Source organism: Lepisosteus oculatus, chromosome 12 (genome assembly GCF_040954835.1).
Source record: "Lepisosteus oculatus isolate fLepOcu1 chromosome 12, fLepOcu1.hap2, whole genome shotgun sequence".
Classification (NCBI taxonomy): Eukaryota; Metazoa; Chordata; class Actinopteri; order Semionotiformes; family Lepisosteidae; genus Lepisosteus; species Lepisosteus oculatus.
This window is the reverse complement of record NC_090707.1, coordinates 26,665,424-26,691,729: the sequence shown is the minus strand read 5'-3', so window position 1 is coordinate 26,691,729 and position 26,306 is coordinate 26,665,424. Positions and strand designations below refer to the sequence as shown.

Below are 26,306 nucleotides of genomic sequence, written 5' to 3'. Positions count from 1 at the left end.
AAAGGATACATCACAAGTCTTTGCTTACCTTTTATGAGGAATATCAATTAGCAAAATAATCTAGCTATTAAGGTATAGTGCCCTCCATATTTATTCATACACCTGATGAAATTGGAATAAAAAATATAACTAAATGAATTAGAGATTGGATAAAATGTCCTGATTATAAACAATCCTGAATATGTTATGCTGTAATTGTAAAAGCACAAAGCAGAGTGTTATTTTCCATAATTCTAGAAACCACTAGGATTATATTTATGGACACCCCTAGGTATTATTTTTTAAAAAAACAACAAAAATCTACAATAATATTATACTGTTTGTAAAAGCAATGGAAGCAAATGGAATAAAGAGATCTCTAAAGTTATCCTGCAGTCTAAAATAAAGTAGCACTCAGTAGGCATTCTGTAGTGGTATGTATCATCATGGTAAAGGTTCTCTGAAGACTGCAAGCCATTGGTCACTCATCTCCACAAGTTGGGATTTGGAATAAAATAACATTCCATCCATGCCATCCAAAACATTATTTCTTGCAGCTATTGAGCATTTTTGTTCTTATTCCATCAGGGTTATTAATATATCTGGATTGTTCTGTGCTTCCCATTTAAATGGGCCACAATACAAAAATAAAATGAAACAAAATAAACCTTCCAAAGCAGCATAATATTTTTAAAACATTGCTAGGCATACTGTAGGCCAAAAGCAACCAAATACACAAGCGTTCATTGTCTTTTAAACAGTGTAGTTAAATAACTTATTTGAAATAAATGAAGCTTATCACAGATTAAAGATCTTGTTAAATAAATCTAGAAATATTTGACTTTCCCAGACCTGAGCCAACATAGAAAGAAGAAATAAAACCATACCCTATACAGAAGACATATACACTGTAACCAACCTACTGTACATGTGTAGTATAGGTAAAAGACTAAACAAAAGAAATAAAGCTGAAATTCCTAATTAAGTACATAATTAGCCTCATCAGTACCATGTAGTAAAAATACATTCTTAATTGTTTAATATTTGGGTTTGAAAGAAAGGTGGTTTCCTTCAAGGTACCATACTACCACATGAAAATAATCACAAAATTATCAATTTTATTTTCATGCTGGGGGTTTCTAGACAGTAAGATGCCATACGTGGGAAAAGTTAAACATTTTGTATCGCATTTTATTTCAATACATCAGTCAAGAAAGTACAAAGTCACATTTTCCCTGATGTATATGTTTGACATGGTGTAGCTAAATTATCACCAAACAAATGATAATTCTTTTAACATTGATAGTGTTTTTGACACTTTGCCAAAAATCACTGTGATTGGCACAATGTGTTATTCTTAACTGGGCACCTTGACACCTTGTCACACCTTGACAAAGTAGTCCACCAGCATTATGGGTCAGTTTGATATTTCCTATACCGAAGCCACTTAGCCACACAGGCCGTTGGCTAAAATATAGCGATCATAAAAAAAAATCACTTTTTAGTAAAAGTATACGGATTTGCATATTGTTTTAATTTTTTTACCTCATTTTTATTAATTTATCATTCACGACTGACCATGATACACTTGTGCTCTTTGGAAGAGCAATGTAGCAAATGAAATAAAGAGATCTGCAAAGCTTTCCAGAAGTCATAAAGCACCTCATTAGTGCGAGAGTTGATTGTGCAAACATAACAGATGTTTTAATATATCAAAGACTGAATATAAAAGACTATTGAAAATAAAGAAATAATATGCCCTGCTAATCAGGAGAATATTAATATCATATAGACACTGAACTAATGAAGATTACGATGCAGGTGAAATGTTGTACCCTAGTAATTAGGTAATAGACATTATAGCTAAATTATAACCAAGCACAACCCATCAATGTCAAGACATGATCTGGTTGGCCACGAATCAAAAAACTTCACCATGATTGATGGGGAGGTCTGAGTGTAATACAGTGGGCAGGGGTGTCTAGTTATTGTAGACCTCCACTGATTGACAGTGACCTAAGGTCACAATAACAAAATCCTCTGACCTAACTTACTGCCCTTCTTGTCCTTTATCCTGATGAGACAATATTGCAGGATTCCTGCCTAAGGCTTCACAAGCTAGCTTTTTGATTGCATTTTTGAGAGATGAGAATGTGACAGATATTTCATTGGCGGGATAAACTGGCACAATGTATAAAATCTATAAGTCACTCTAGTGAAGAGGCATATTCTTGTCCAGTCTCTAGATGAGATAAGAGGTGCTACCTGGTGCAAAGCATGTGTTACAGGTGTACATCATATAATGGCTCCAGCGGTGGTATGACATACCACTAGGCTTTGACTTTTACAGTAGATCCCCTGATGACCAATTTTGTAGATAACTAATGTTCATCAGCATAATGAATTTACCTGTATATCTGTTCAATACAGTGTCAGTACATCAGCAGCAAAATAATGTTTTTGTCTTTTTGTGATAATACATAAAGTTCTTGTAGTTTCTTTTGATGATTAATAAATTATGTAGCAGGCTCAATGTAAGACATATACAGATGCAGGCATTCAAAATGCACAGTAAAACCCCATACCATGCAAAATTATGTACGTGATTGGCTGGCCAACATAACCGACAGGCGGCACACAGCGTGTATTGGTTGCTTCGTTTAATCTCTTAACTGTGCATGTTTAAATGCACTTAATATTAAATATTAATATGGAATTTTACAAATAAAGGGAAATTTTAGTAGCTGAGCATAAAAAGAAGAGGAGCATAATGTGTCTGAAGTTCATAAACAATATTAATTTAGCAACATAAACATAATATGTTAACTGTATATGGCTGGTATTGGTAGTTTAAATAAAAAATACACACCAGTATTCCACTTTCTTCATAAACATTTTAAGCATTAATGTCTTTCATTCATACATACTGTGGTTATTTTGGAATTTTTTTTACGTACTCCTTCTGACTATATTTAAGTTTATATACTATATAAAAAGTTATAATGTTTTAACCTTTTCTATGAATACTTGCGATTGTTATCGCAGTACAAAATGCATACTTTTTAGAATTTGATTAATAGGAACTATAATATGGAATTGCTTATCTAAAGAAATGAATAACGATATAATTATATTCATATAGCTCAAAATATCACAGTAGTACACTTTCTTTGTAAACATATGCATCAATTTGAGTCATTCACCCGAGTTTACTTGGAAACTTTTTGCCTGCCCTGTTCAGTTATAGCTTAAGTTGTCAAGCGGCACGTTGGTGGGTTTGGCATGCTGGAAGTTGGGAGTTCGAACCCAGCTCAGGTCATGAGTTTTCTTTTAACAAATAAACATTTCTTTGAAAAACTAAAATAGTAAATATTATCGACACTATATTGAATTTGTTGGCATTTTTACATATCACAACACATTCAAAGTTAAGCGAGTTAAGTGATTAACTTTTTCTATGAATACTTGCGGTCTTTGTCGCAGTAAAAAACCTCATGCTTTAGAATCCGCTAAATAGGAAATATAATATGGAAACGCTTATCTAAAAAAATTAAGAACGGTATTAATTTAAAGATCTAAATATATGTAATTATATAGCTGGTGGTATTACTGTAATCCACTTTCTTTGTAAACACTTTTAATTTATATTTGACTCATTCACGCATGATGAAGTATTATGTACACTATATTAACATTTTTTTATATATATTATAACATATTCAATGTTAAGTTATATTAATAATGAAATAAATACGTGAATTAGCAAATGTGAATACAGTCAACTGTTCAACCAGTTTAATTCAAAACACTTTATTCAGCGGGGCAATATTAACAGACTCCTCAAGCCTTAAAAAGAAATTGTATATATTGTAATTAAAATTGAGAATAATAAAGCGGTATTAAAAATACCACTGAAACTATAATAATGTGTCTGGTCATTATTAATAGTATTAATTTAATAATAATTTAAAGCTTCTTGTCTCTTTTTCAGAGTAATTTTTTTCTTCGGGTTTCGAAAGCTTCGTGTTTTAAAATACCTAATTATGAGACACTGTTTCAGATGTCAATAACATTGTGAACAAATGACAGAGCCTGGAACCCGCTGTGATTCGGACACAGAATGGATAAAAATGGCAACAGGTGAGGCCGGCAGAGGGAAGGGGGAGGGGGGAGGCGTCTTCCCACCTCTATGACTAAAGAAAGTGTCAAAGAGAAATGGCTTGAGCGACATACAGATCTGAAAAAGTTTGGTGAAGTCTTCTCTGCTTTAAAAGAACACTCCTTGTGGATGATAATAGTGTATTAAAACACTCTATGGTCAATACACTACCCACTAAACCTCTTTCCCACAATTTCACGGGGGCAAGGTCATGTAGCTGATTCACAGCTGGATACAATTTTATGTCGCAAAAATTCAGATATTTCTCAACATATTTACTAAAACTATCCATCTCAGTAACCTCACTGTGTTAGTCTCACTGTATGCCCCAGTGCTCACTCAATGTTCACACTCCCAGTAAAATAAAAAACTGGTTTCCCGCATTGTCAACCCGCACCAGGGGGGAAGGAAAAGTGCCCACGGTCATCAGCATAATTGGCAGACAAAAGTTGATTAAAACTCATTCAAAGGGTGTGATGTGTAACACAAACGCTGCTTAACAAAGCCGCTTGTAAGAGCAAGGTGACTGCTCAATTAAATAAAGCTACAGTCCACACAGATTTTAATTCTTCAAGCAAAATTAGCTGTTTGTCAGCTACTTTAAATCTGCTACTTTACAAGCAGTACACGACTTCTCATAAGGTACCTTTTGTCTCTTGTGCAAACTCGAAGGTTTAATTTTTATAATTCTGAAAATTGAACGATATGCCTCAGGGACTCATTATAGTATTGTAGTGAATACGGTTTGCACAGGAAAATCAAAATACCGTTTTATTGAATTTTTTTTAAATAAAAAAAAATTGTTTACCCATCGTGTTGATAGGCTGTTCTCCGATTACTACAATTGTAAAAAAAAAACCTTTCCCCCTCCCTTGTTTAACTTAAAGATTTCCATTAAGAAATGCTTCAACACAAAACCATCACATGTTGATTTAAGTGACCTTCTTTCAGTTGGGTACACACGTTTTTTTTGGAAACGTATTGACATGTTCCTTTTAACTACATTGCTGTCGATATTGTAGCAATAGAAAAAATGAAACGCTTTACGTTTGTAATGTAGGGCACTCTGAATGAGTTAAACTTTGATGCAGGACAAATAAATGTATTTTCCACAAGCTATACTGTAGTGGCTATACAGTATACAGGCTATACAAAACTATACAACATCGCGCTGTTTGCATGTGACACGTCTTTGTTCAAGTTTTAAAGCTACAGTACGGAAAAACGAGTGTTAAGAAAAAACAGGACATTTGAATGCTGGTTGCCTTATGTTAAAGAGCAACATTGACAACAGAGCATGCTACTGAAAATGTATCCCATCCCTCGAGCAGAACTGTCTAATTTACATAACAGTGGGGTTTAACAATCTTCTATAAATTGAAGGTTGTGAAAACAGTGAGTGACAAATCACCCCAAACAAAATACAATTTTAAAATACAAGCAGTTTGAAATTATTTGTTGTTATTAATAAATCAGCTTCAAACATGTTGTGATAATTAGAAATATCAAAAATGTCAATATAGTGTCCATAATATTTGCTATTTTAGTTTTTCAAAGAAATGTTTATTTGTTAAAAGAAAACTCATGGTGACAGCTGGGTTCGAACCCCTGACCTCCAGCATGCAAGGCACACACCTAACCCATAACACCAACGCGCTTGCTTAACAAGCTATAGCTGTAAAGGCCAGACGAAATGTTTTCACGTAATCACAGCTGAATGAGTTAAACTGATGCAGACATTTACAAAGAAAGTGGACCACGGTAATACTTTGAGCTTACAGCCTCTCCAAGGTAATTCATTATTAATACTGTTTATAAGATCTTCCATATCACATCGAAATTGGAACATTTTAACAAATGTATGAGGCAATACACAATACACAACGTGTCTGCTCTATAACTCTTCAGTTTACAGAATAATTTTCTCACTACAGTACGTATTCTTAGAAAAGGAAAAAACATTATAACTTTTCATGAAGTACACAATATAAATTTAATAATGTTAAGCACGTTAAAACCAGAACCCATGTAAGTTAAGAAGTTAAAGACATTGATGCAAAAAATATTAATGCATAATTAACATATTTATGATGAAGGTGGAAGGTTGTGTACTTTTGTCCAACTGAGAAATCTTGCTTTCATAAAATATATTGACTTTTTAATGTTTAATGCTTAACATGCTGTAATACACAGTTTAAAATTATTAAAAATCTAAAGAGTATACAACTTAAATCGAAACCGGGCATTTTCTGGCAACAGATCAAATACTGTACCTGAGATGTTAACCTTTATTAAGGTGCTTCTGGATACTATTATCATATTTAAATTAACATGTGGTGTTATGCGGTATGATGCGGTATGATGCGCCATGCCCACCGCGTTTTAACGCATCGTGAATGGCTGGATCTTTTTAATATACTGTATTCAATTTTACTCAGGTCCGTCCATGCAAATGTAAGCCAAGCTCATAGTTACAAAAAGGTCTATTACAGTTCAAGGTAGACATAAGTTGGCAAGGTTTTTCTGAAGCAAAATGGAGAAACATATATTCCCATGACACAAAACAGAGTTAAATACTGTACAGGCAATGTTTTAAATTGGGTAAAATCAAGAGGGAAATAATGAAATAAGAACATTTGGTATAAATAAAAATATATATGGCAAACTTTATATTTGAAGGTGAAACAGAAAATATCAAAATATTTGCTGCCAAATGACTCACAACTAGCAAATGCCTTAAAAAATTACTAATAACTTCATTATATTACTTGCTTCAAAAGTGTTGTGGTTCTGTTATATTTTTACCAACTGTGTTACCAGAAACAGAACAAGTGTAGAACTTGAAAAGGAAAAGGCTGTTTCAAATAATGTAAATACCCATGTAGGGTTCTTCTTTTTGGTTATACATACAAAACCATCAAAACACTGCAACATTTAGCTAAACACAAAGCTACACTTACTCTGTCTATAATTTTCCAATCTTCCACTACAACACTTATGCTATTACCTAACACTGTCATATATGTACAATATCCCATCCTGTGGAAAAAGAACATGTCATTGCTTCAATTAATACATTTTAATGATTGTCCATTTAACAGACTACAACATTTAAGTATGTGAATCAAACAAAATGATATGATTTTTAAAGTACTATAATGCACATATATAAATAGAAAAGTTTAGTAGTAGTAGTTATAGTTAAGCATATTAGTTATAGTAGTTACAACCATTCCTTTCTATGTTTTTTGTATGTCAATACAACAAAATGAATATTTGTTAAGGCAAATATTTTATCATATTCACAGACCTTACTAACAATCCCTGTATATATAACATTACACTTAAGTTGAATATGCAAGATGAGCTACACTTCTTCCTATGAAGTGGGAAAGAGGATTTCTGGATTGAAATTTATTAATATGCCAGTTAAACAGGGATAACATTTTTATTTTTTTTAACATTGTCTTATGCTTCTATGGACTTTGTCTGCATATAGAAAGGTCTGTTAGTTTAATGTTTTTTTAAACTGGGACTCCATATATACTGCTGATATAATGTAAAATTTCTAGAAAAAAGAATAGAGAAAAATAAATATTTCAACGAAAAATGCCTAATAGTTATTAATGTTACAGGCATTACAAAAGGGACAATACTTTGAAGAGTGGATAATGGTATTTGATATGCTGATTTTTCTGAGCAATTGTAGTTATTCACTTATGTGTATTAATTAAATGTAATCTGAAATAAAGAAACACAACTTAATCCTTTTTAAGATGAATGCATTTTTTTCAATTAAATGGTGTAGTTCTGGAACAAAGAGTAAATAAATATTTGAATTTGTATCAGGCTATAATCATGATCAAAAGCAGAGGTTAACAATTAGTTAAGTAATATTCAGGCGGATGATTCCATGGATTTAGTAGAGTTGAATTGCTTACTGTAGAAATAAAACACATTTTAGTGCAACAAAATAAACATGAAGTAACAAAGGTGGGATTTAAAATGAATTTATTTAACAATACAAAAAATATGCATGCTGGAAAATAAAATTATCAAAAATTAAAACAAAAATAAAAGTTTTTCTTAAAATGGGAAATACAACGAAATAAAGTAATACATTTTAATGATAACCATTTATAATAAAATACTGTTATTTTACTGCATTCAAAGAACATTTTTAATAAATAAAACTAAGGTTCATCACATGACAGCAAAATTTAGCCTCTTGGGTGACTATCAAAAGTATTCATCCTCCTTGGACATTTTTACATTTTATAGTACAGTATGGACTGATCATGTATTAAATTAAAATTTTTTGCCATTGTATGACACAAAACACTATAATGTCAAAGCAAAAAAAAACTATTATATAGATCCTGGAAAATTAATCAATAAAAAAAATCAGAAAATAACTGATTGCTTAGTTATTCATCCCCTTTGCTATACCATACCTAAAGTGGCTTTGGTGCAACCAAATACATTAGCTGAATATTGATAATTATACATTAGCTAATTCATAATTAGCTGAATGGAGGAAAACCGGCTGCAGTCAGCAGGAGAGCTGGGACTAAGGAGATGATTCATTTTCCAGTAGGCCAATGACCCAAAAAACCGGAGTTAACAAAGAAGTCAATGTCCCGGAGTGACCAACTCAAAGCTTAGACCTCCATCCATCACAAATCTGTGGGAGGAGCTGAAAATTGTAGCTGACCAATGGTCCTCTTCAACATGAGGGAGGTTGTGCAATTTTACAAATAAGAAAAAGCAAAGATTCAGATGTGCAAAGCAGGTAGAGACTTATCTAAGGGGACCCATGGGGGTAAATACTTGTGCAAACAGTTATTTTTATTTTGTGTTTTACATTTATAATTAATTTAGTATCTGTATAATTTGTTTCCACTTTGGTATTTTTGCCATTGATCAACAACACCCTATAATGCCAATTAAACACAATTCCATATCTAAATACAATAAAAGCCAAAGGGGAGTAAATACTTTTGATAACACATTCTGTAATTTCTATCTAGCGCCGTCATTGCAGAGACATCAAGCCACTTATATATCAAGACTGTTCCTTTATGCAGTTCTCACACAAAGTAATGACACAAAACCCCTTTGTGTCATTTAGGTATGTATCTTTACATACAGCTTTCCAACATCTAGAATTCCAGTTCCAAGGTCACCTATGTAACAGCGAATACCCAATCATTTTGCCAAAAATGCCAATTCTAAAATTATTATTATTGCTGTTGTTATCATTTACTATAACTGTAACAAATCGTTATCCTGCTTAGGTTAACATTGATTGATGGTGGATTTATTTCTAAAATAATACATTAAGAAATTTGGCTTTTGAATTAATTAAATCAGATTGAATTACATGTTCATTTATCTGTGTATAATTAAAGATTTCCTATCCAATAACATAAACATGAAAACTCTTTAAAGCAGCTAACAGCTGGTAGTAAAATGAAAAACATAAAATTATGGATTAAGATATTTTTGGAATATTAACCCATTACATATCACATTTGAGTAAAATTACCTGAAATTATTACATGCGTCTGGGCATTTTTTGTCCAACCTTATTAAAATTACATCCTTTTAAAAATTCGAAAGTTACACTGCAGCTTAATATCTAAGGCCTCTGTGAAAATACTTGTGCAAACATATGGCCTTTTACTTTATTCCAATAACACATGTCAAACAAATTAAGATCTAAAGAAATTAGCATTCTGACTCACTTCTGACTTGCTGTGCGGTGTTCAGGTTATTCCTCTACAGCTCTTGTGAGTTATTTGATTTATGCACTGAGATTATCCAGAAAAAAAACAACTCATGCTTTAAATCCAGTACAATTCAGCTGATCACAACTATTTTCTCTGTTTGACGTTAGTTAAATGGCCCACTAGCCTTTTTTATTTGACTGTTTTCAGAAAATAAACTGGTACAGGAATGTGTAAAGTACAAAAGCAGACAACAAATACTGTATATAAATACATATCACCGCATGATAACACAGCTGAGTAATTAAAGTTTTTGGTCTATAGATCAATTTGGTTTCTTTCATACAGTTTTAACTTGCAATGAACAGAAGATAAAAAATAGATTAAGAAACAGAAGCCCGTATAAACATAGAAAAGTCTAATTCCAAAGATGAGGTCAGTATTTGGAACAATTCCACTCATGAACAGAAATAGGCACTGCATATATTCTGAGTAATTCAGAGTAATACTACTAGTACTACTGAGTAGTACCTCAGCTTGATATCAATATTCACCTCAACAAGAAATTATCAATAAAAACTTGATAAAGACTTAATTGTTACACAGCTATTGTACAGAAAATAAGGTGCAGAAAATTTAAGAATCTTTATATGTTATATATTAAGGAACAGGAAACGGGCTCCACGGCCAAAACATTGCGTTTCCCTTCTTTTCAGCATGGAATAAACCCGTTACCTGTTCCTTTGCAGCCTACACATGCTGACGCAGCTACGTACTTGAACTGTTATATGTTAATATTATATTTATGTTACTCTCTTTAATTATCAAGGGAAATTTACAGATTAAGATCTGGATACATTTTTTGGCATGGGGATGTAGGGATAATTTTTGGTGTACGCAAAAAAGTGTACATCAAAATCCTTTCAAGAAAAACATGTTTAATTTAAAGACTTGCTGGCACACAGTGAAAATGATGAAGATTCATATACAGTGTCTTTACACACCCTTTCAAGAGTGATGCATTATGTGGTTTAACAGCCTGAAATCAAGAAAACATTAAATCAGAATTTATTTTACCTTCACACACAGCAAATTAGATCTGGTCTGGTGGTTAATTCAACTAAAACAAAAGAGTCAATTATCAAAAAGACCTCCCAGATAAAGTTGTGGGTAGGCAAAGAGCAGGAGACAAATACAAAAAGATTTCATCATCCTTTGCTTTTCTTTGAAATATGGTAAAGACTGTTATTGAGAAGTGGAAGGTATATGGCACCTCCAAGACCCTGCCTAGATCAAGATATTCATCTAAACTTGATGACAAGAAGACAATATCCAAAGCACTCCTGGACTGTAAGGCAGGAGGGCAAAGAAGGAAGGAGAAAAGAAGGATGTAATTACTGAAAAAAACAGCAACACAATATTAATGTGATGCTAATATACTACTGATATTATTACTATTAATATGATATTAATTTGGCCTATATGCAAAGTATTATAGCTGATTCAAACCCAACACAGTTCATCACCCAAAGAACACTATCGCTACCATAAAGTGTTGCTGGGACATTTCTCATTGACAGAGACTGGGGTACTTGTCTGGATAACAGGGAAAAAGAATGGAGCAAAGTACAGAAAGTCCTTAAGGAAAACCTGCTGCCTACTGCTAGATCGCTGAAACTGGGACATAGGTTCACCTTTCAACAAGACAAAGACCCTAAACACATAGCTAAAGTAACACTTAAGCTGCTAAAACATCAGTCAGGGCCCAGTCAGAGCCCAGTCAGAGCCGGACCTTAATCTAACTGAAAAACTGTTGAATGACTTGAAGGTTGCAGTCCTTCAAAGGTCTTCCTGCGATCTGACTGCTCTTGAACAGTTCTGTATGGAGTAATGGGCAAGCTTTGCCAAATCTAGAAGTGCTACATTGGTGCTACCTATCCACACAGAATTGTAACTGTAATTGAAGCAAAAGTTGTGTCCACCAAGTAATAACTTGAGGGTTTGTTTATTAAACAGAATTTCTGAGCATGTGTTTTTCACGGTTTTGTGCTACAATGTGTAAATTGAGGTAAATAAATTGTGATTTAATGTGTCTTGATTTCAGGCTGTTAGGCCACAAAATGTGTTACTTTGGAAAGGGTGTGTAGATTTTTACAGGCACTGTATATAATCATGCATGTATGTATAATAAATGTCTTATTACTAGCTATGCACATGGAATCATGTACTTAAAATTAAATACAATATATACGTTTTGTAACTGTATGTCATACATATTACTCCTCGCTCTTTGGTTTTATATTCAGAAAACTAAAACATAACACAATGCTACTTGCCAAGAACTTTTACACTCAGTTTCTCTGATTTTTGGTATTTGAAAGCATTTACATTGCTTATATTATATAAATGACCAAGCCCAAAAGTAATACAGTAAGACTGGAGTGATTTAAATATTATGCAGTACAATTAAAGTCACAATCTACAAGACCCGAATGGAATAAATAATTTATAGAAAAAATACCTATATAGTATTATCAGAGAAAAAACCCAGCCCATTGTGAAAGGAGGTCCTCCACATCAGTTTTGGTCACCCACACTCTCCATTCTATACACTACAGTTGTAGAGCTGTCCTCATTGGACTCAGGAGACACTTTTTTCCAGAGAGTATCTTTAAGAGCTAGCTCTTGCTGAAGGCTTTCGTAATCCATTGGTCCAAAGGTATGCTGCTGTTTTAAGCAACATGAATAATACATTAGTTCTTTTGAAAACATGGAGAACAGAAGTGGCACTTAGTTTGAGCATTTGGAAATTAGTTCAGAAAGCTTAAAACTCCCCAATAGCCTGACAATGCAATTACTCTCACAACGCAAATCCTGGTACTCGACTTTCAGTGATTACAGAACTTACTTCAAAAGGATTACCTTAGCTTTTCACTTCCAAAAATACATTCACTTACCACTCTACCTAAGAGTTACATTCCTAAAATGGCTATAAAGTTTAATTGAAACAAAATATAGTTTAATTAGAAGACTGTTCTGTAATATCTAATTTTTTGATTAATGCAGCAAACATCATCATGTACACCTTTACTGCATAGTACTGAATAATAAACCCATCTGAAAAGAGGATAAAAGCAGCAAAAACAAGAACCATCTTTTACACATTACAGAGATTAATTTACACAACAGAGGATTTTTTTTCAGATAAGATACGAAAATGTTTAGACATACATTCAGGTTTGCAGCCATTTATACAACCTCTAAACAATATTTACTGTTGTAAACATTGTTGTAAAAATATCAAACACAAACAACATGTTAAAACAATATAACTAGGCAAATTACATTATATTTTGGTAGGATATTATTAGTAGAAATACAATAGTATAATATAAGTGATAGTATATACATATATTGTACATGTGGGTATTCCTTTAGAATATAAAAGGAATATTATTTACCAAATTTTCAAAATGAAGAAATTCATAAACAATACATGATCTTTTTAACATTTTTTGAAACGCAAGTCAAACTTTTTCCAATATAAACTCTTACAGAAGCTTGATTTTACTTGTTTAATTTTGTAAAATAGAAAATCATACTACATTAAATCAGGCTGCAATATTAATGCAGAAAAAATACATTAGGTTATTTGTACAGCCTTGATTCCTTGAAACAGAAATGTTACCATTACTGAATGGGTTTACCCAGTTTACTTGATATTAACATTAAAACGTGGTACAAATGTCAGAAATGGGCTACTTATAAATAAAGACATAGGTGTCTTGCAAACAATGTTAAAACAGACTAATTAAATCAAAGGATTCAAGATTGTAATGTATAAGGTTCTAGTAAGATGTCACTTAGTATATTACACACAATGTCAGGGCCATGCTACAGATGCTGTCACTAATGAGAAATTAACTGTTAAAAACTTTAAGTCTCCTTTTCTATGCACACCTGAGGTGACTATGTAACGCAAGATGACCTCTGCATGCTCCTAGCCAAGCAGGAGACAATTTTTGCTTGTCCTCCTGAGGCATCCTAACAAGACACAAACAGCATGTGCTGAGAATAATGTGATTACTACACTTATCATCTGTATAATAATCTTTATTATAAAGTATATAAATCTATAAACTACTGCCTAAAAACTCTGCCAGAAAGTCTTAGTTTTATAATAAAACAGCACATCATCATCATCATCATCATTGTTATTGGAACCACATAAGTTACATTCCAATATGACGCAGGAGCAAATGCTGCATTGTTAATTTTTAGCAAAAAGGCAAGTCAAGTAAAACTACAGTAAACCAAACAAAACAGAATTAATTCAATGATTAAAACACTTTGTCAGCAATAATAGTACCACAAACACTGAAATGCTGCTGTAATGTTAGCCATGTGGTCTGAACCACATGGAGCGAAGAGAGTCTCTATGAGGCAGACATCTCATGAAGGCAGTCAGAAGCCAGATAATACCACTGCATGCAACAACACAGCAGCCATGCAGATCCAGATAGTGCAATCAGATAATGTCTCCACTCGTTAAGAGACAGCACAGACAGAACTATACCTGGAAAAGTCAAGGTCCAACAGCACGTTTCACTGGTTGCTGAATTATGGAATGGCAAATTATGCAAGGCTGTTGCTCATTAACTCTGAGATAGCCCACAGGCAGGGGCACATTAGAAAAGTCTCTTTCATTAAGTAAGCAGGATCAAAATGAAGGTCTGAGGTCATATCATAGTTGTGGAAATTGTATCAACCACAATCTCTTAAGATTCCTAGACAGCAAGCAAATGTGTGGAAACTGTACGAGTTCAGTTACTAAAAATCAACCAATCAACACAAGATAATGCTAAAAACTGACCATTCAACACAAGATAATGGAATTAAAAAGTGAATAGGTTCTTTTCACATGCTGGGATATTGACAGGAAACGAGGTGCACACTGTTGCAGTTATTGGTATGGAAGTTCTGTTAATCAGGTAAAGAGGGATATTAACCTATTCAATAATGGTAACACTTTTGGTAAGGGTAACACTTTTTTACATTTGAAAGAGAACTACAAAACACCACATACATATCAAAATGTGGTAATGTGCAACAATATTTAAATTTTAAAGTTTAGAACTTCACTTACCCGCTGGTCCCCTCCTTCTCTGCGAGGATCGAGTTTCTTTGCAAAGTGCCTTAAGTTGTCATAGTTGTGGAAATTGCACAAGGCCACCAGATCCTGTAACAGATAGCAATCCAGTGTAAGGCAATTCTGTTTTAAGAATGTATTTTAAGATTCCAAGTATAATTTGACAATAAAAAAATTAAATGACTTCACAGTCTCCAGAATTATTATATAATTTAAATATAACACACTTTTACATTAAAATACAGGCAAGAAATACTAATACTATTCCCATAATTACTTAACAGCTTAACACACCGTGCTTATTTTGTCTCTTTATACCACCATGTTAATTCAATTTGACATACGTTTTTTATACACCCCATTAGACAACAGTATGGAATCATCTAAATATTTAGTAGGTAGTAACCGTTGCTCACTAAATATATACATTGATTGTCCAGATGGGGTACAAAATTATTATTAAGTAAATTATTAAGCAATTTAAGTATACTGTTTTTATCATTTGTAACAGAATTGGTCTTTAATAATCAATTACATAAAAACATTTCACTAATGGATTTTAATTGTAGCAGTGTATTCATAAACTCAATAATCATAATTTTGCATATTCACAAAAAGTTTTAGTGACCACTTTTCCCACATTCACAGACCAGTTTCGCCTATTTCTGGGCTGCGCATTAGGAGAGTGAATATGGGCATCCACTTCCACTGCATTTTTGTCTCTGTAGTAAAGGCAAAGCTATGCTAACATAGCAGAGTTAACATTTATGTAGCGATGCATCATGTGTTATGCTTTAGTTATTCAGTTTCCTTTAGGAAAGGGTTAGATGTGTCTTGCGTGTAGACCTGTTATCAAAGTGATGCCTCTATGTAATACCAGTGCTGTGCTGCAAAATAAAATAAAAGTTAATTAACAAAAAACTCTGTGGTTTCCTTATTTGACACAGTCATATTTCTTTGAGTGTAACATGGAAAATAATTTAAAAATATATATTATAAGAAAGAGAATTAGACAGATTTCAAGAGCAGGAGCAAGTTGACCTAGTGTGAAGGGAGTGATTACACTAAGTTTCCTTTCTTTACTTACCAATAAAGGGAACCATATCTAACCAAACAACTTAAAATAGCTCTCTCAAACATAAACATGCATATATGTTTAGAAACAAAAACAACGAGGTCTGTAATGATTTAATTACAAATTCAACATTTAGTCTAATCTTGTAACCTATGTTGGGCTAGGTAACAGTGCATTCTGGGGCGGGCTTTACATTTTGTAACAAGCAACACAAATGGCATTGACCATACTTTAAATATACGTATCTTGCCACACTCTCACTGACTTATGAGTTTTTGCGCTGTTCTGCATTTTGCTTTTAGCACAAATAGTGGCAGGATGCACAACTGCAGGCTGTTTTAAATGTGCTTCCACCTTGCATTTATAAGCATTTCAGGCTGACAAAATGACTGTCCAGAATATTTTTCTATTTACTACAACCCTATATAAAAATGAAAAGTTAGTTTGTCAGCCTGAGATGCTCATACTCATATTGAGATGCTCAAGGACAATATGGCGAATTAGCTCTAACAGAAGCAGCACTGGGGCATTGCTGTAGTATGTTTCAAATGGCCACAACTGAATGGTGTGAATTTGGTGTGTAAACCTCTGAGTTCTCTTACTGTGCAAAACTGGATTCCCCGGACACTGTTGCCAAGTTTATCCAGAGGTGGAGACCAGCACATGATGCCCATCACATTGGGTACCACCAGCAAAATGCCTCCTGAAACTCCAGACTTAGCCGGGAGGCCAACCTGTATGATCAATGAAAAACAATTATACCGACAGCAGTAACAGTAGATAAAGTCTGTAGTATAGACACTGTACTTGACAGATCACATTATCCGTAACTGATTGAGTACAGCAGTGTGGGCTTCAACTTGCCAGGGAATCATTAGCTTGCCTGCACATGTGACACCTATGACTTGCTGGGTGCTTGTGAGCATAAAACTCCCGTTTCCTGTAAAGCGCTGTAGGACCCATGGTATTTAAAATGTCAAACTGCACCAAAAATTAAGATTGGAATAGGAATCTCACAGCTCAGGTACCCGTTAAACTTTAGATTGGCCCAGGTCTCTTTTCAAAACTCACAACTGATCAATTAATAATTGGAAAGAAAATTAATGCAAAAAAAATACAAATTGGTTATTGGGATCTACAATATGTGACATTATACTGTTGGGACAGAATAATAGCCTAACAAGATTAAAATGTTTACATTAAATGTTTTCTTAACTTACATGACACTGAAGTTTATGAGGAATCAATAAAACAACTGCAGGTACAACTCTATAATGATAACTGGAATATCTATTCATCTCAGGAACAATATTTGGAATATAATACAAGATCATTCTTGTGTTCTAACATGTCTATCATTCTGTCCTGGAAACATACAAGTAGCTAAATGTACAAATAGTCAAATCTCCGCAGCAACTACTTAACATATTTAACAAATTAGGTGCCATTCAGCACCTGTTATTGTTTTCATTATTAAAGCACTCTGAGAAGAACGTAAATGGGGCTAGACACATAGCTCAGCATGAACATACTTGTCAGAAAGGGATGAAAGATCAGACATGTCACAGAGGTAAAAAATAAAACAGTTGTTTTCTATGTTTTTCTGGAAAAAAGTGGACCCCCTGTCATAATTTGGAAAACATGTCTGACATAATACCAAATAAAACAAATGGTTCAAATAAAAACAAGAGCCACCTAGCACCACCTCTTATAATTCAAGCAATTATGTTGATTCAAAATGATTTGATGTATTAAGTAGTCAAGTAAACTACTAATTATCATTAACAGCAATGTTATCACTTTGCAGCCTAATTAGATTTCAAAGGCCAAGCAAGGCTGGGGACTCTCAGCATTAGGATATCTAATACTAATCATAAACACACTGCTAGTAAAGTATAAGATGAACTAAAGCAATACAATGTGTAAATGCTTGTTATAAAGATGTTTCACAGAAGTACTTGAGTTTCCTTTTTTTGATCAAATCTTTCTTTGGCAGTGTTGAAAAATTGTGATTTCTACATATTTTGGTAGAAGTAGTAATAGAAGTTTTATTTCAATTAGCACACCTAACAGTTTTTTCTGAGTGTACCCAGTGACCACTGCCAAGTTCTTCCATTCATATTACTGAATATTCCATATTCATTGACTTTTGGAAAACAAATATGTTTGCCAACATTAGTCTATACACACAGAAAACCAAAGCTTTGAATTTGCATATTTTCAATATACAGAAAAGCGATTTTTAAGCATAACTTGTATTTACTAATGTCTCGAATGTTTGCACGTAGGACTCTGAATTAAAAATAATAAAATATAAGAATTACTTGCTGTTCTAGAAAAAATATCTTGCTATACCTTTAAAAGGAATTCCTTTTAAGAGCAGTGCCATATGAATCACCAGTTTTACATTTCAGTTTTTAAGAGCTTACAATTTTCTCATGATGTGTGGTAAAAATAGCTTTCTATAAGCAAATGGTAAAACCTACTAGGCTCACATTAATGACTGGATGTCTCTGTAAAATTTATTTTGGATGATTTTCTGTCAGACTTTATGACATGGGAAGTTAACATCAGTGGTTCTACTTACGTGGAAAGCAAACTGTCCGGAAAAGTCATACATGCCACAAGAGTGCATCAGACTTAGTGTGTTCCTGACAGCCTCTGGACTCAGCACCCTCTCACCAGTGATGGGGCAGAACCCACCATTAGCCAATGTGGCAGCCATTACACTGGCACTCTCGCATGTCACCTCAATAGAGCATAACTATTGAGAAAAAATTGGTATGAAACAGTTACATTACATTAGCTACAAGCTTTCAGATTGTATTCAAAACAACACAACTAGAGACCAATTTTAAGTTTTGCGGAAACTACCAATTAATTTTGTTCATTAAGGAATATACAGTTCATCCAAAATGGGGAAAAAAAGGGTGTATTCTTATAATGAAAAGAAATACCAAAGAAATGCTCTCACCTTAAAATACAAAATATAAACAGCCTGTTTTGAAACATTTTTATCTTCTAATCCTTCCAAGCACAAGCAAATATTAAGATTTTAAAAACAAACCTGGAGACTTTCAGAAGTTTTCGGCTAAGATACTTGTGCACCAATTTTGATTTTAAATTGTTTTGTATTCTCAAAGGGGTGGCTATATTGTTACAATTGTGTCTACTTCTTAGGGTATTTGTACAGTACAAAGTGCTGCTGCACTTTATTTTGGGCTTATGGATATGTGCCTTGGTAACTGATGGTAAGTTAGTAACTTCTAGCTGGTAATAAGAGTCAGCAAAAATCGCACTGAGCTACCACAGTTTCCATCAGCTCATCAATCTTGTAAAAATGGTTTTGTGCTTAATTTTCATTCAATTTAATCTGTACTTAATGCTTAAGCATTTGGAAGACTACTGTTATTTTGACTTAATGCAATATAATACATTACTCTCCTTTTTTCTTTATTTTTCCATTTGAGCACATTATATCTGTTTAATCTTAACTGCACAATACTTTTACCATTTTTTATTTTCTACCACTTACTAACATGTTTTACATTATTTATGCCTCTACTATACTCTATTAGACTCTATTATTGAGTCTATATCTGTAAATGATGACTCATTTAGTTATATCCTGAGATACAGATGGCACAAACTCATCCATTGCAAAAGCTAAATGAGAAAGTGAGTGTGCCATTGCACTCTTGACCGTTCCTGCTTAATTACAATACCCATGTTACTATCAACCTTCAGAAACTGTCTAGCAGGTTTAACTGCAGCTAAAAATATATTCTGTACAAACTTGCTCTTATTTAAACTTTATTCTTTAGTAAAACTATATTCCACTGTGCTAGTTCAAAAATAGTGTCAGTAGGGTCAGACATGTCCTGTTGTTTTAAATATTTTTAATGAACCCTACTCATACAGTCTATGACAGTCAAATTTAAAAATGTATCAGATGGCATAAATGCAAACTTTTGCCCTGTCTAAACAATGCAACATCCCGGTAAGACAACATTAATTACACGGAAAAGATCATTAAAAATAATCATTCTGCTCTCTTCTGTGAGGCCTGCAGTTTAAATATTTCTTACATTTGTTACCGATCAAAGCAAATTGAACACACAAAACTATTTTTTTTTTGCTAGATGATGTAATTGTTACTTTTAATACCGTAAGACTAGAGTAGAAAACAAATTCACCTGGAAATAAAAGTCTAGTATTGATGTCATATCTGTTCCTTCAGGGAAGCACTGCAAAGAAAAAGAAAAAAACAGATTTTTTTTAATTGGATAACTGTACAATGTATAAATATCAGTTTACCATTCCCAGAAACATAGTTCTCAAAAAAGACTATCAGCATTAAATTGGCACAAATGGTATACACATTAAAAAATGCTCACAGTTGAAGAAGGCTTCACAGCGAAAACATTTTCTCTCTTCTCTTTTCATCATGGAATAAACCTTTTACTTGTTCCTTTGCAGACTACGCATGCTGATGCAGCTACCCACCTGAACCATATTAAAAAATTGCTTTTACCAAATTCTGGTCCTCACAAAGCTTTAAAGCTTTCACTCAACATAAAATAGTCTGGAGACTGATTTACTACGTGACCTTTAGGCTCCTCATCTGAAGTTCATTATCTTCCAGGTGTACCTACAGTATGAGCATTCTAATTTCTGCAAACATTACAAAAATTATAACAAATATTAAAAATAAAATTTGAGATTAGTTATATAATTAGAAACTAAATATGTTAAATGGTAGATGAAAAAAATGAATTCATGCAGTTAAAGAAAAACTGAATTACATCAAAAAATATTTTATAGAATATAAAAGAGCAAAAAGTTCCACCTAGCACAGTGGCTTCTAATCAATACATATGACCTTTTAAGAGCTAAAAATAAATGTACAAAATGCCCCAAAAGAAAACTAAAATTTACCCTTGATTAAGAACTTGGCTAGGGCAAAAACCAAAAGAAAACAGTTCCTTCAGGATCAATGTTGAAAACATCTGACCTAGTACACTGTATTTTGAAGTGAGCTTCAAAAAGTGACTATATTTGTCACAGATAAGGCCAGTTACATATTCAAAACAAACTGACATTCTTTGAATCATGCTGCCAAATTCACCATGTAATGATGCCATGGTAGCCTTTGTGAGAAACACATATGCAAATAATTTTCTGAAAGAAAACCGTGAAAAACATTTTAAACATTGTCTAAGAAAGAAAACAAGTACATAAACAATATAGAACGTATGAAAAAATGTTAAACAAAGCCTAAGCAACAGGTACTGCTCTATGTATAACATGATGAGGTAATTGGTATTCAGCTGCAGAACAGGCTTGTGAAACTGAAATGGACACCAAAATACAGTGGTATTAAAAAGCAAAATAATTCTGAAGAATGTATGAGTTTTGGAAACTCTGTTCTATCCAATTGCATGGCAAGAGACCAGTTGATGTAATATGTCGGTGTGTTAAAAACAGTGTCCACGAAACATACAGTAAAATAGAGGAATTAATAATAATAATAATAATTGCTTACACTTATATAGCGCTTTTCTGGACACTCCACTCAAAGCGCTTTACAGGTAATGGGGACTCCCCTCCACCACCACCAATGTGCAGCATCCACCTGGATGATGCGACGGCAGCCATAGTGCGCCAGAACGCTCACCACACATCAGCTATCAGTAGGGAGGAGAGCAGAGTAATGTAGCCAATTCATAGAGGAGGATTATTAGGAGGCCATGATTAGTAAGGGCCAATTGGAAATTTGGCCAGGACACCGGGGTACACCCCTACTCTTTTCGAGAAGCGCCCTGGGATTTTTAATGACCACAGAGAGTCAGGACCTCGGTTTTTACGTCTCATCCGAAGGACGGCGCCTGTTTACAGTATAGTGTCCCCATCACTATACTGGGGCATTAGGACCCACATGGACCACAGGGTGAGCGCCCCCTGCTGGCCCCACTAACACCTCTTCCAGCAGCAACCTTAGTTTTTCCCAGGAGGTCTCCCATCCAGGTACTGACCAGGCTCACACCTGCTTAGCTTCAGTGGGTTGCCAGTTGTGAGTTGCAGGGTGATATGGCTGCAACTCACAACAATAAATGCATACTGGGCATTGTCAAGGCAAATGCACAGCACAGCCAGCACAAAACACATACTTTTATGTTTAAGAAACATTCATCAGCCTGGACAAAAGACATTTAATTAAAATTGAGAAATTAGATCAAGATCACTAATTTCTCATGGTAGGGATATTTAACCTTAAAGAAGCATGCAGTTAGAATGTGAATACCCTGCCATAACGTTCTGTTCCAGGTTCTGTTGAAGAATATACATCTGTGAACAAATATGTACACTATGTAAAAGACAAAGGCAGTGGAATGCATAAGCATAAGAAAGTTTTTACACAGTAGACTGTCTACACAATAGACAGTTCACAACTGGCAATAATACATTTTAATAACAAAATATTATTTAGTTATGTTACTGTACTACTTTTTAATTAGTATTTTTCATGTCTTCAAACAGAGCAAAACAATTCTGTGACACTTTATATTTACACTGTATGTAGTATATGTTCCTGATGATAATTTTAATTTACTACTGCATTGTCCGTGAAACTATTGAATAATTGAATATCATCCTGCAACTCACAACTGGCAACCCACTGAAGCTAAGCAGGTGTGAGCCTGGTCAGTACCTGGATGGGAGACCTCCTGGGAAAAACTAAGGTTGCTGCTGGAAGAGGTGTTAATGGGGCCAGCAGGAGGCGCTCACCATGCGGTCCATGTGGGTCCTAATGGCCCAGTATAGTGACGGGGACACTATACTGTAAACAGCCGTCCTTCAGATGAGATGTAAAACCGAGGTCCTGACTCTCTGTGGTCATTAAAAATCCCAGGGCGCTTCTCGAAAAGAAAGGAATTTCCAATTGGCCCTTCCAAATCATGGCCTCCTAATAATCCCCCTCTATGAATTGGCTACATTACTCTGCTCTCCTCCCCTGATAGCCGATGTGTGGTGAGCGTTCTGGCGCACTATGGCTGCCGTCGCATCATCCAGGTGGATGCTGCACATTGGTAGTGGTGGAGGGGAGTCCCCATTATCTGTAAAGCACTTTGAGTGGAGTGTCCAGAAAAGTGCTATATAAGTGTAAGCAATTATTATTAATTATTATTATAATTATAATTGTCAACAGTCATATGTCACTGGTTTTCTAGATGTTTATGTATGTAAATTGCAATAATTACATTACTGGTTGAGATGATTAAGATACTGCAAAAAAAAATGAATAGCATGGCTTTAAAAGAGCTTACCTGGACCTGCCAAAAACACCTCTTGATCAGCAGGACTGAAGTTCATGTTAGACAATTAGCCAAGAAAAACACTAAGCCCTACATATAAATAAATTCACAAGCACTGTAATTCCTAGAGTGTCGAAACTAACCCAAACAATCAATGTGAACACCACACAGCACCAACAAGCAATAAAATCTATTCAAAAGCTGATTTTTACATATTTAACATGATAGAGAACCACCAGGCAGACATTTCAAGCAACTGGTGCAACTTTTATACAAACCTTCTTCTCTTTCAGGTAATACCCTATAGCAAAATTCCGATCCCCAGACTCGCGTTCAGACTGGAAGCTGCATGAAGAAGAAATCCATTAGCAATAATTGAATAAACCACTTTTGAAAATTCATCCAAATCATGTGAATTATTGCACATCAAAGAGATGCCTTAATATTTTTTCAATGTTAATAAAAAAAAGTACAGTAACTGTTAACATTAGAATACCTTCACTATTTGGAATATTAAACTAGGTCAGTTCACTTTTTCTACGGATGTTAACAACTACTTGCAGACAAACAAAATACTTACGTGGCATTGCTGAATCCTACATATTCATTGCCAGACATTTTATTCAAAAACTGCATAACCTGCAAAGTAAAAATTGATTATGAAAAATTAGCTGCAGTATACCTTCATATGAGAAAACAGTACACTACCAAGTAGTACTCACATAGTCAAACTTCTCTGCATTGTTCACTCCTTGCTGAAAGACAAAAAGATCAAAATAAGTGTTATTACTAGCTTTAGAAAAAATAATGTACACCACTATTTACAACTAAAACTGCAAGTAAATTATGTTCACAAAAATGAAACTTTTAGGAAGGTTTAAGACTATCCAGTTAAAATCTATAAGGATACTTACATCAACAAAACATTATATATAAACATAATTTTCTCAAAAAATATAGATACAGTTTGGTTATTTTATTTAGTAAGCTTTTGCTATACACACTAAACCTGAAGTGGCTAATGTTTTCTATACATGCACGTCACAATACATTTTTAGTGTTTACAATGATTATGTTTTAAATTTGATGATTAATATCTTTCTTTTGAAACTGGTATCTCAAATCTTAATATAAAGATGTTGTGTTATACAGACAGTACCAATGTTTACCATATACAGAATTCAGTGCATCAGATTCAATCTTTTGGTTTTAAACAAACACAAATGAACAAGCCAGAAACAAATTACATATGAAGTACTATTAACTGCAGGACAGCATTGTATTTCATTAAATGCAAAAAGCCAATCACATTTCCCACTGTGTTAGTGGATTTAGGATAACACATCTGCAGGATTCCACATATCAGCAGTCATTAGTATGTTGTGCACTGACAACCTGGCTTTGTGTGTAGGATGTGTAGCATGCACAGCCAGCAACCAGGCTGAAAAGGGAAAAAATGTGTCAGTCTTGACTAATGTGTTAACCTTATATTCCCCATCTCTCCAAAGTACTGGTGCAGAACTTTATCTTGTAAATACACTACTCTGCCTTATAAAATTACAAATATTGCAAATACACACATATACATATATATGGTACTGCAAAGAAGGCAATGACATTTACTCTATACTGATGCTTGCCTTGCTGAACCAAATTAAATAGAAAATTCCTTTTAACAGAATAAATCCAGATTTGTTCAATGAGGAAAGAAATTGAAAGAAAAAAAATTACCAACGTCATTGAACTGTTGCAGTAGTCAAAATATCCCATAGATCCTAATGCTGTAAAATACGTAACAACATATAAACCACAAAAAAGCCTTTCAAAAACACATTAGACAAATCCATTTAAGGGAAGCTCCAGTCTCTACTGAATAAATTCTTCATGGGAAGACTTCATGCTCTCCCCTGTCTTTTCTTCAAGATCATCAATTTATAGACCACTGATCCACACTTGGTGAAGGAAAATATATTGATACCTGCTTAAAGTTATTCCAAATCTTCCTCAATATTATATATTCCCTTACTTTGGAACAAAAAATAGACCTGGTTTTAGTGTATCGGGTTTTAATGTGTTAAAACATAGGTTTTAATTTAACAAAAGAAAAACTGAAAACAGAATGATACCACAAAATTACCCTGTCAAGCTTGTAATAAACTTCTTAAGGTTTTTTGCATGAATATTTTAGTGTCTAATATGATAATTACAATGCCATTTAGTAATTCAAGACACTTCTCTAAAAAGGCTAGGCCAGTAACAAACAGTTTAAACCTGTAAATCTTTAATCTGTACGAAAGGTGAGAAAAAAAAGCCATTCTGTTTTCTGACAGGATAATTCTACAGAACCTTTCTGTTAGTCTTGAACTGAGCAAACTGTTTTAAATGATCAAATGTGGTAGAGGAAGTAGTTTAAACTAATCCCAAATTCCCTGCTCGAATGTGATCGTTTAATTCATTTCTAATAATATATAGTGCCCTCCAGATTTATTCATGCAAAAGATGAAACAGGAACAAAAAAAATCTAATCACAGAAAGATTTACAGAACAGATCATTTATCTTGCTTAAAAAATGTTATACTGTAATCTTAATAGCTTTGCACAGGGTTAAGCCTTATTTATCATAATTAAATCCAAAACATACAAGTGTCATATCTATTCATATCCCTGTGTTAATAAATCTAATTCTTTGCAAAGCTTGCTCTGGTATGGATTATACTGACAAGACACCTGCTGTTGTAGCGGAGCAAGTTCAGACACGATGACGTCATTGCCCTCCCTGCACGTAGCAGGGACCTCAGCTCCCTTGGCTGAGACAGGTCTCCTTCAGCTCATGCGGCTGGTTCCCTGTTGCTTTATGCTGGAGACCAGGGTTCACGCCCCAGGTGTTGCGGGACGAAAT

General features: G+C 33.9%; 1 protein-coding gene across 2 annotated transcripts in view; it reads right to left on the bottom strand.

Moving 5' to 3' along the window:
• glsb (glutaminase b) overlaps window positions 1–26,306 on the bottom strand; it is an 81,573-nt gene that overhangs the window by 12,871 nt on the left and 42,396 nt on the right. Inside the window, exons 8-15 of one of the 2 annotated variants that reach the window (XM_015359152.2) lie at window positions 24,130–24,162; window positions 23,988–24,046; window positions 23,686–23,752; window positions 20,288–20,338; window positions 18,679–18,855; window positions 16,694–16,825; window positions 15,014–15,106; window positions 8,133–12,594 (exon numbers count right to left, since the gene is read on the bottom strand). In XM_015359152.2, the coding sequence (XP_015214638.1) occupies window positions 12,445–12,594; window positions 15,014–15,106; window positions 16,694–16,825; window positions 18,679–18,855; window positions 20,288–20,338; window positions 23,686–23,752; window positions 23,988–24,046; window positions 24,130–24,162 (762 nt within the window). In that variant the 3' untranslated portion in view covers window positions 8,133–12,444. Of the gene's footprint in view, window positions 1–8,132; window positions 12,595–15,013; window positions 15,107–16,693; window positions 16,826–18,678; window positions 18,856–20,287; window positions 20,339–23,685; window positions 23,753–23,987; window positions 24,047–24,129; window positions 24,163–26,306 lie in introns of those variants that run through there. The other variant, XM_006636663.3, reaches the window with a different exon arrangement.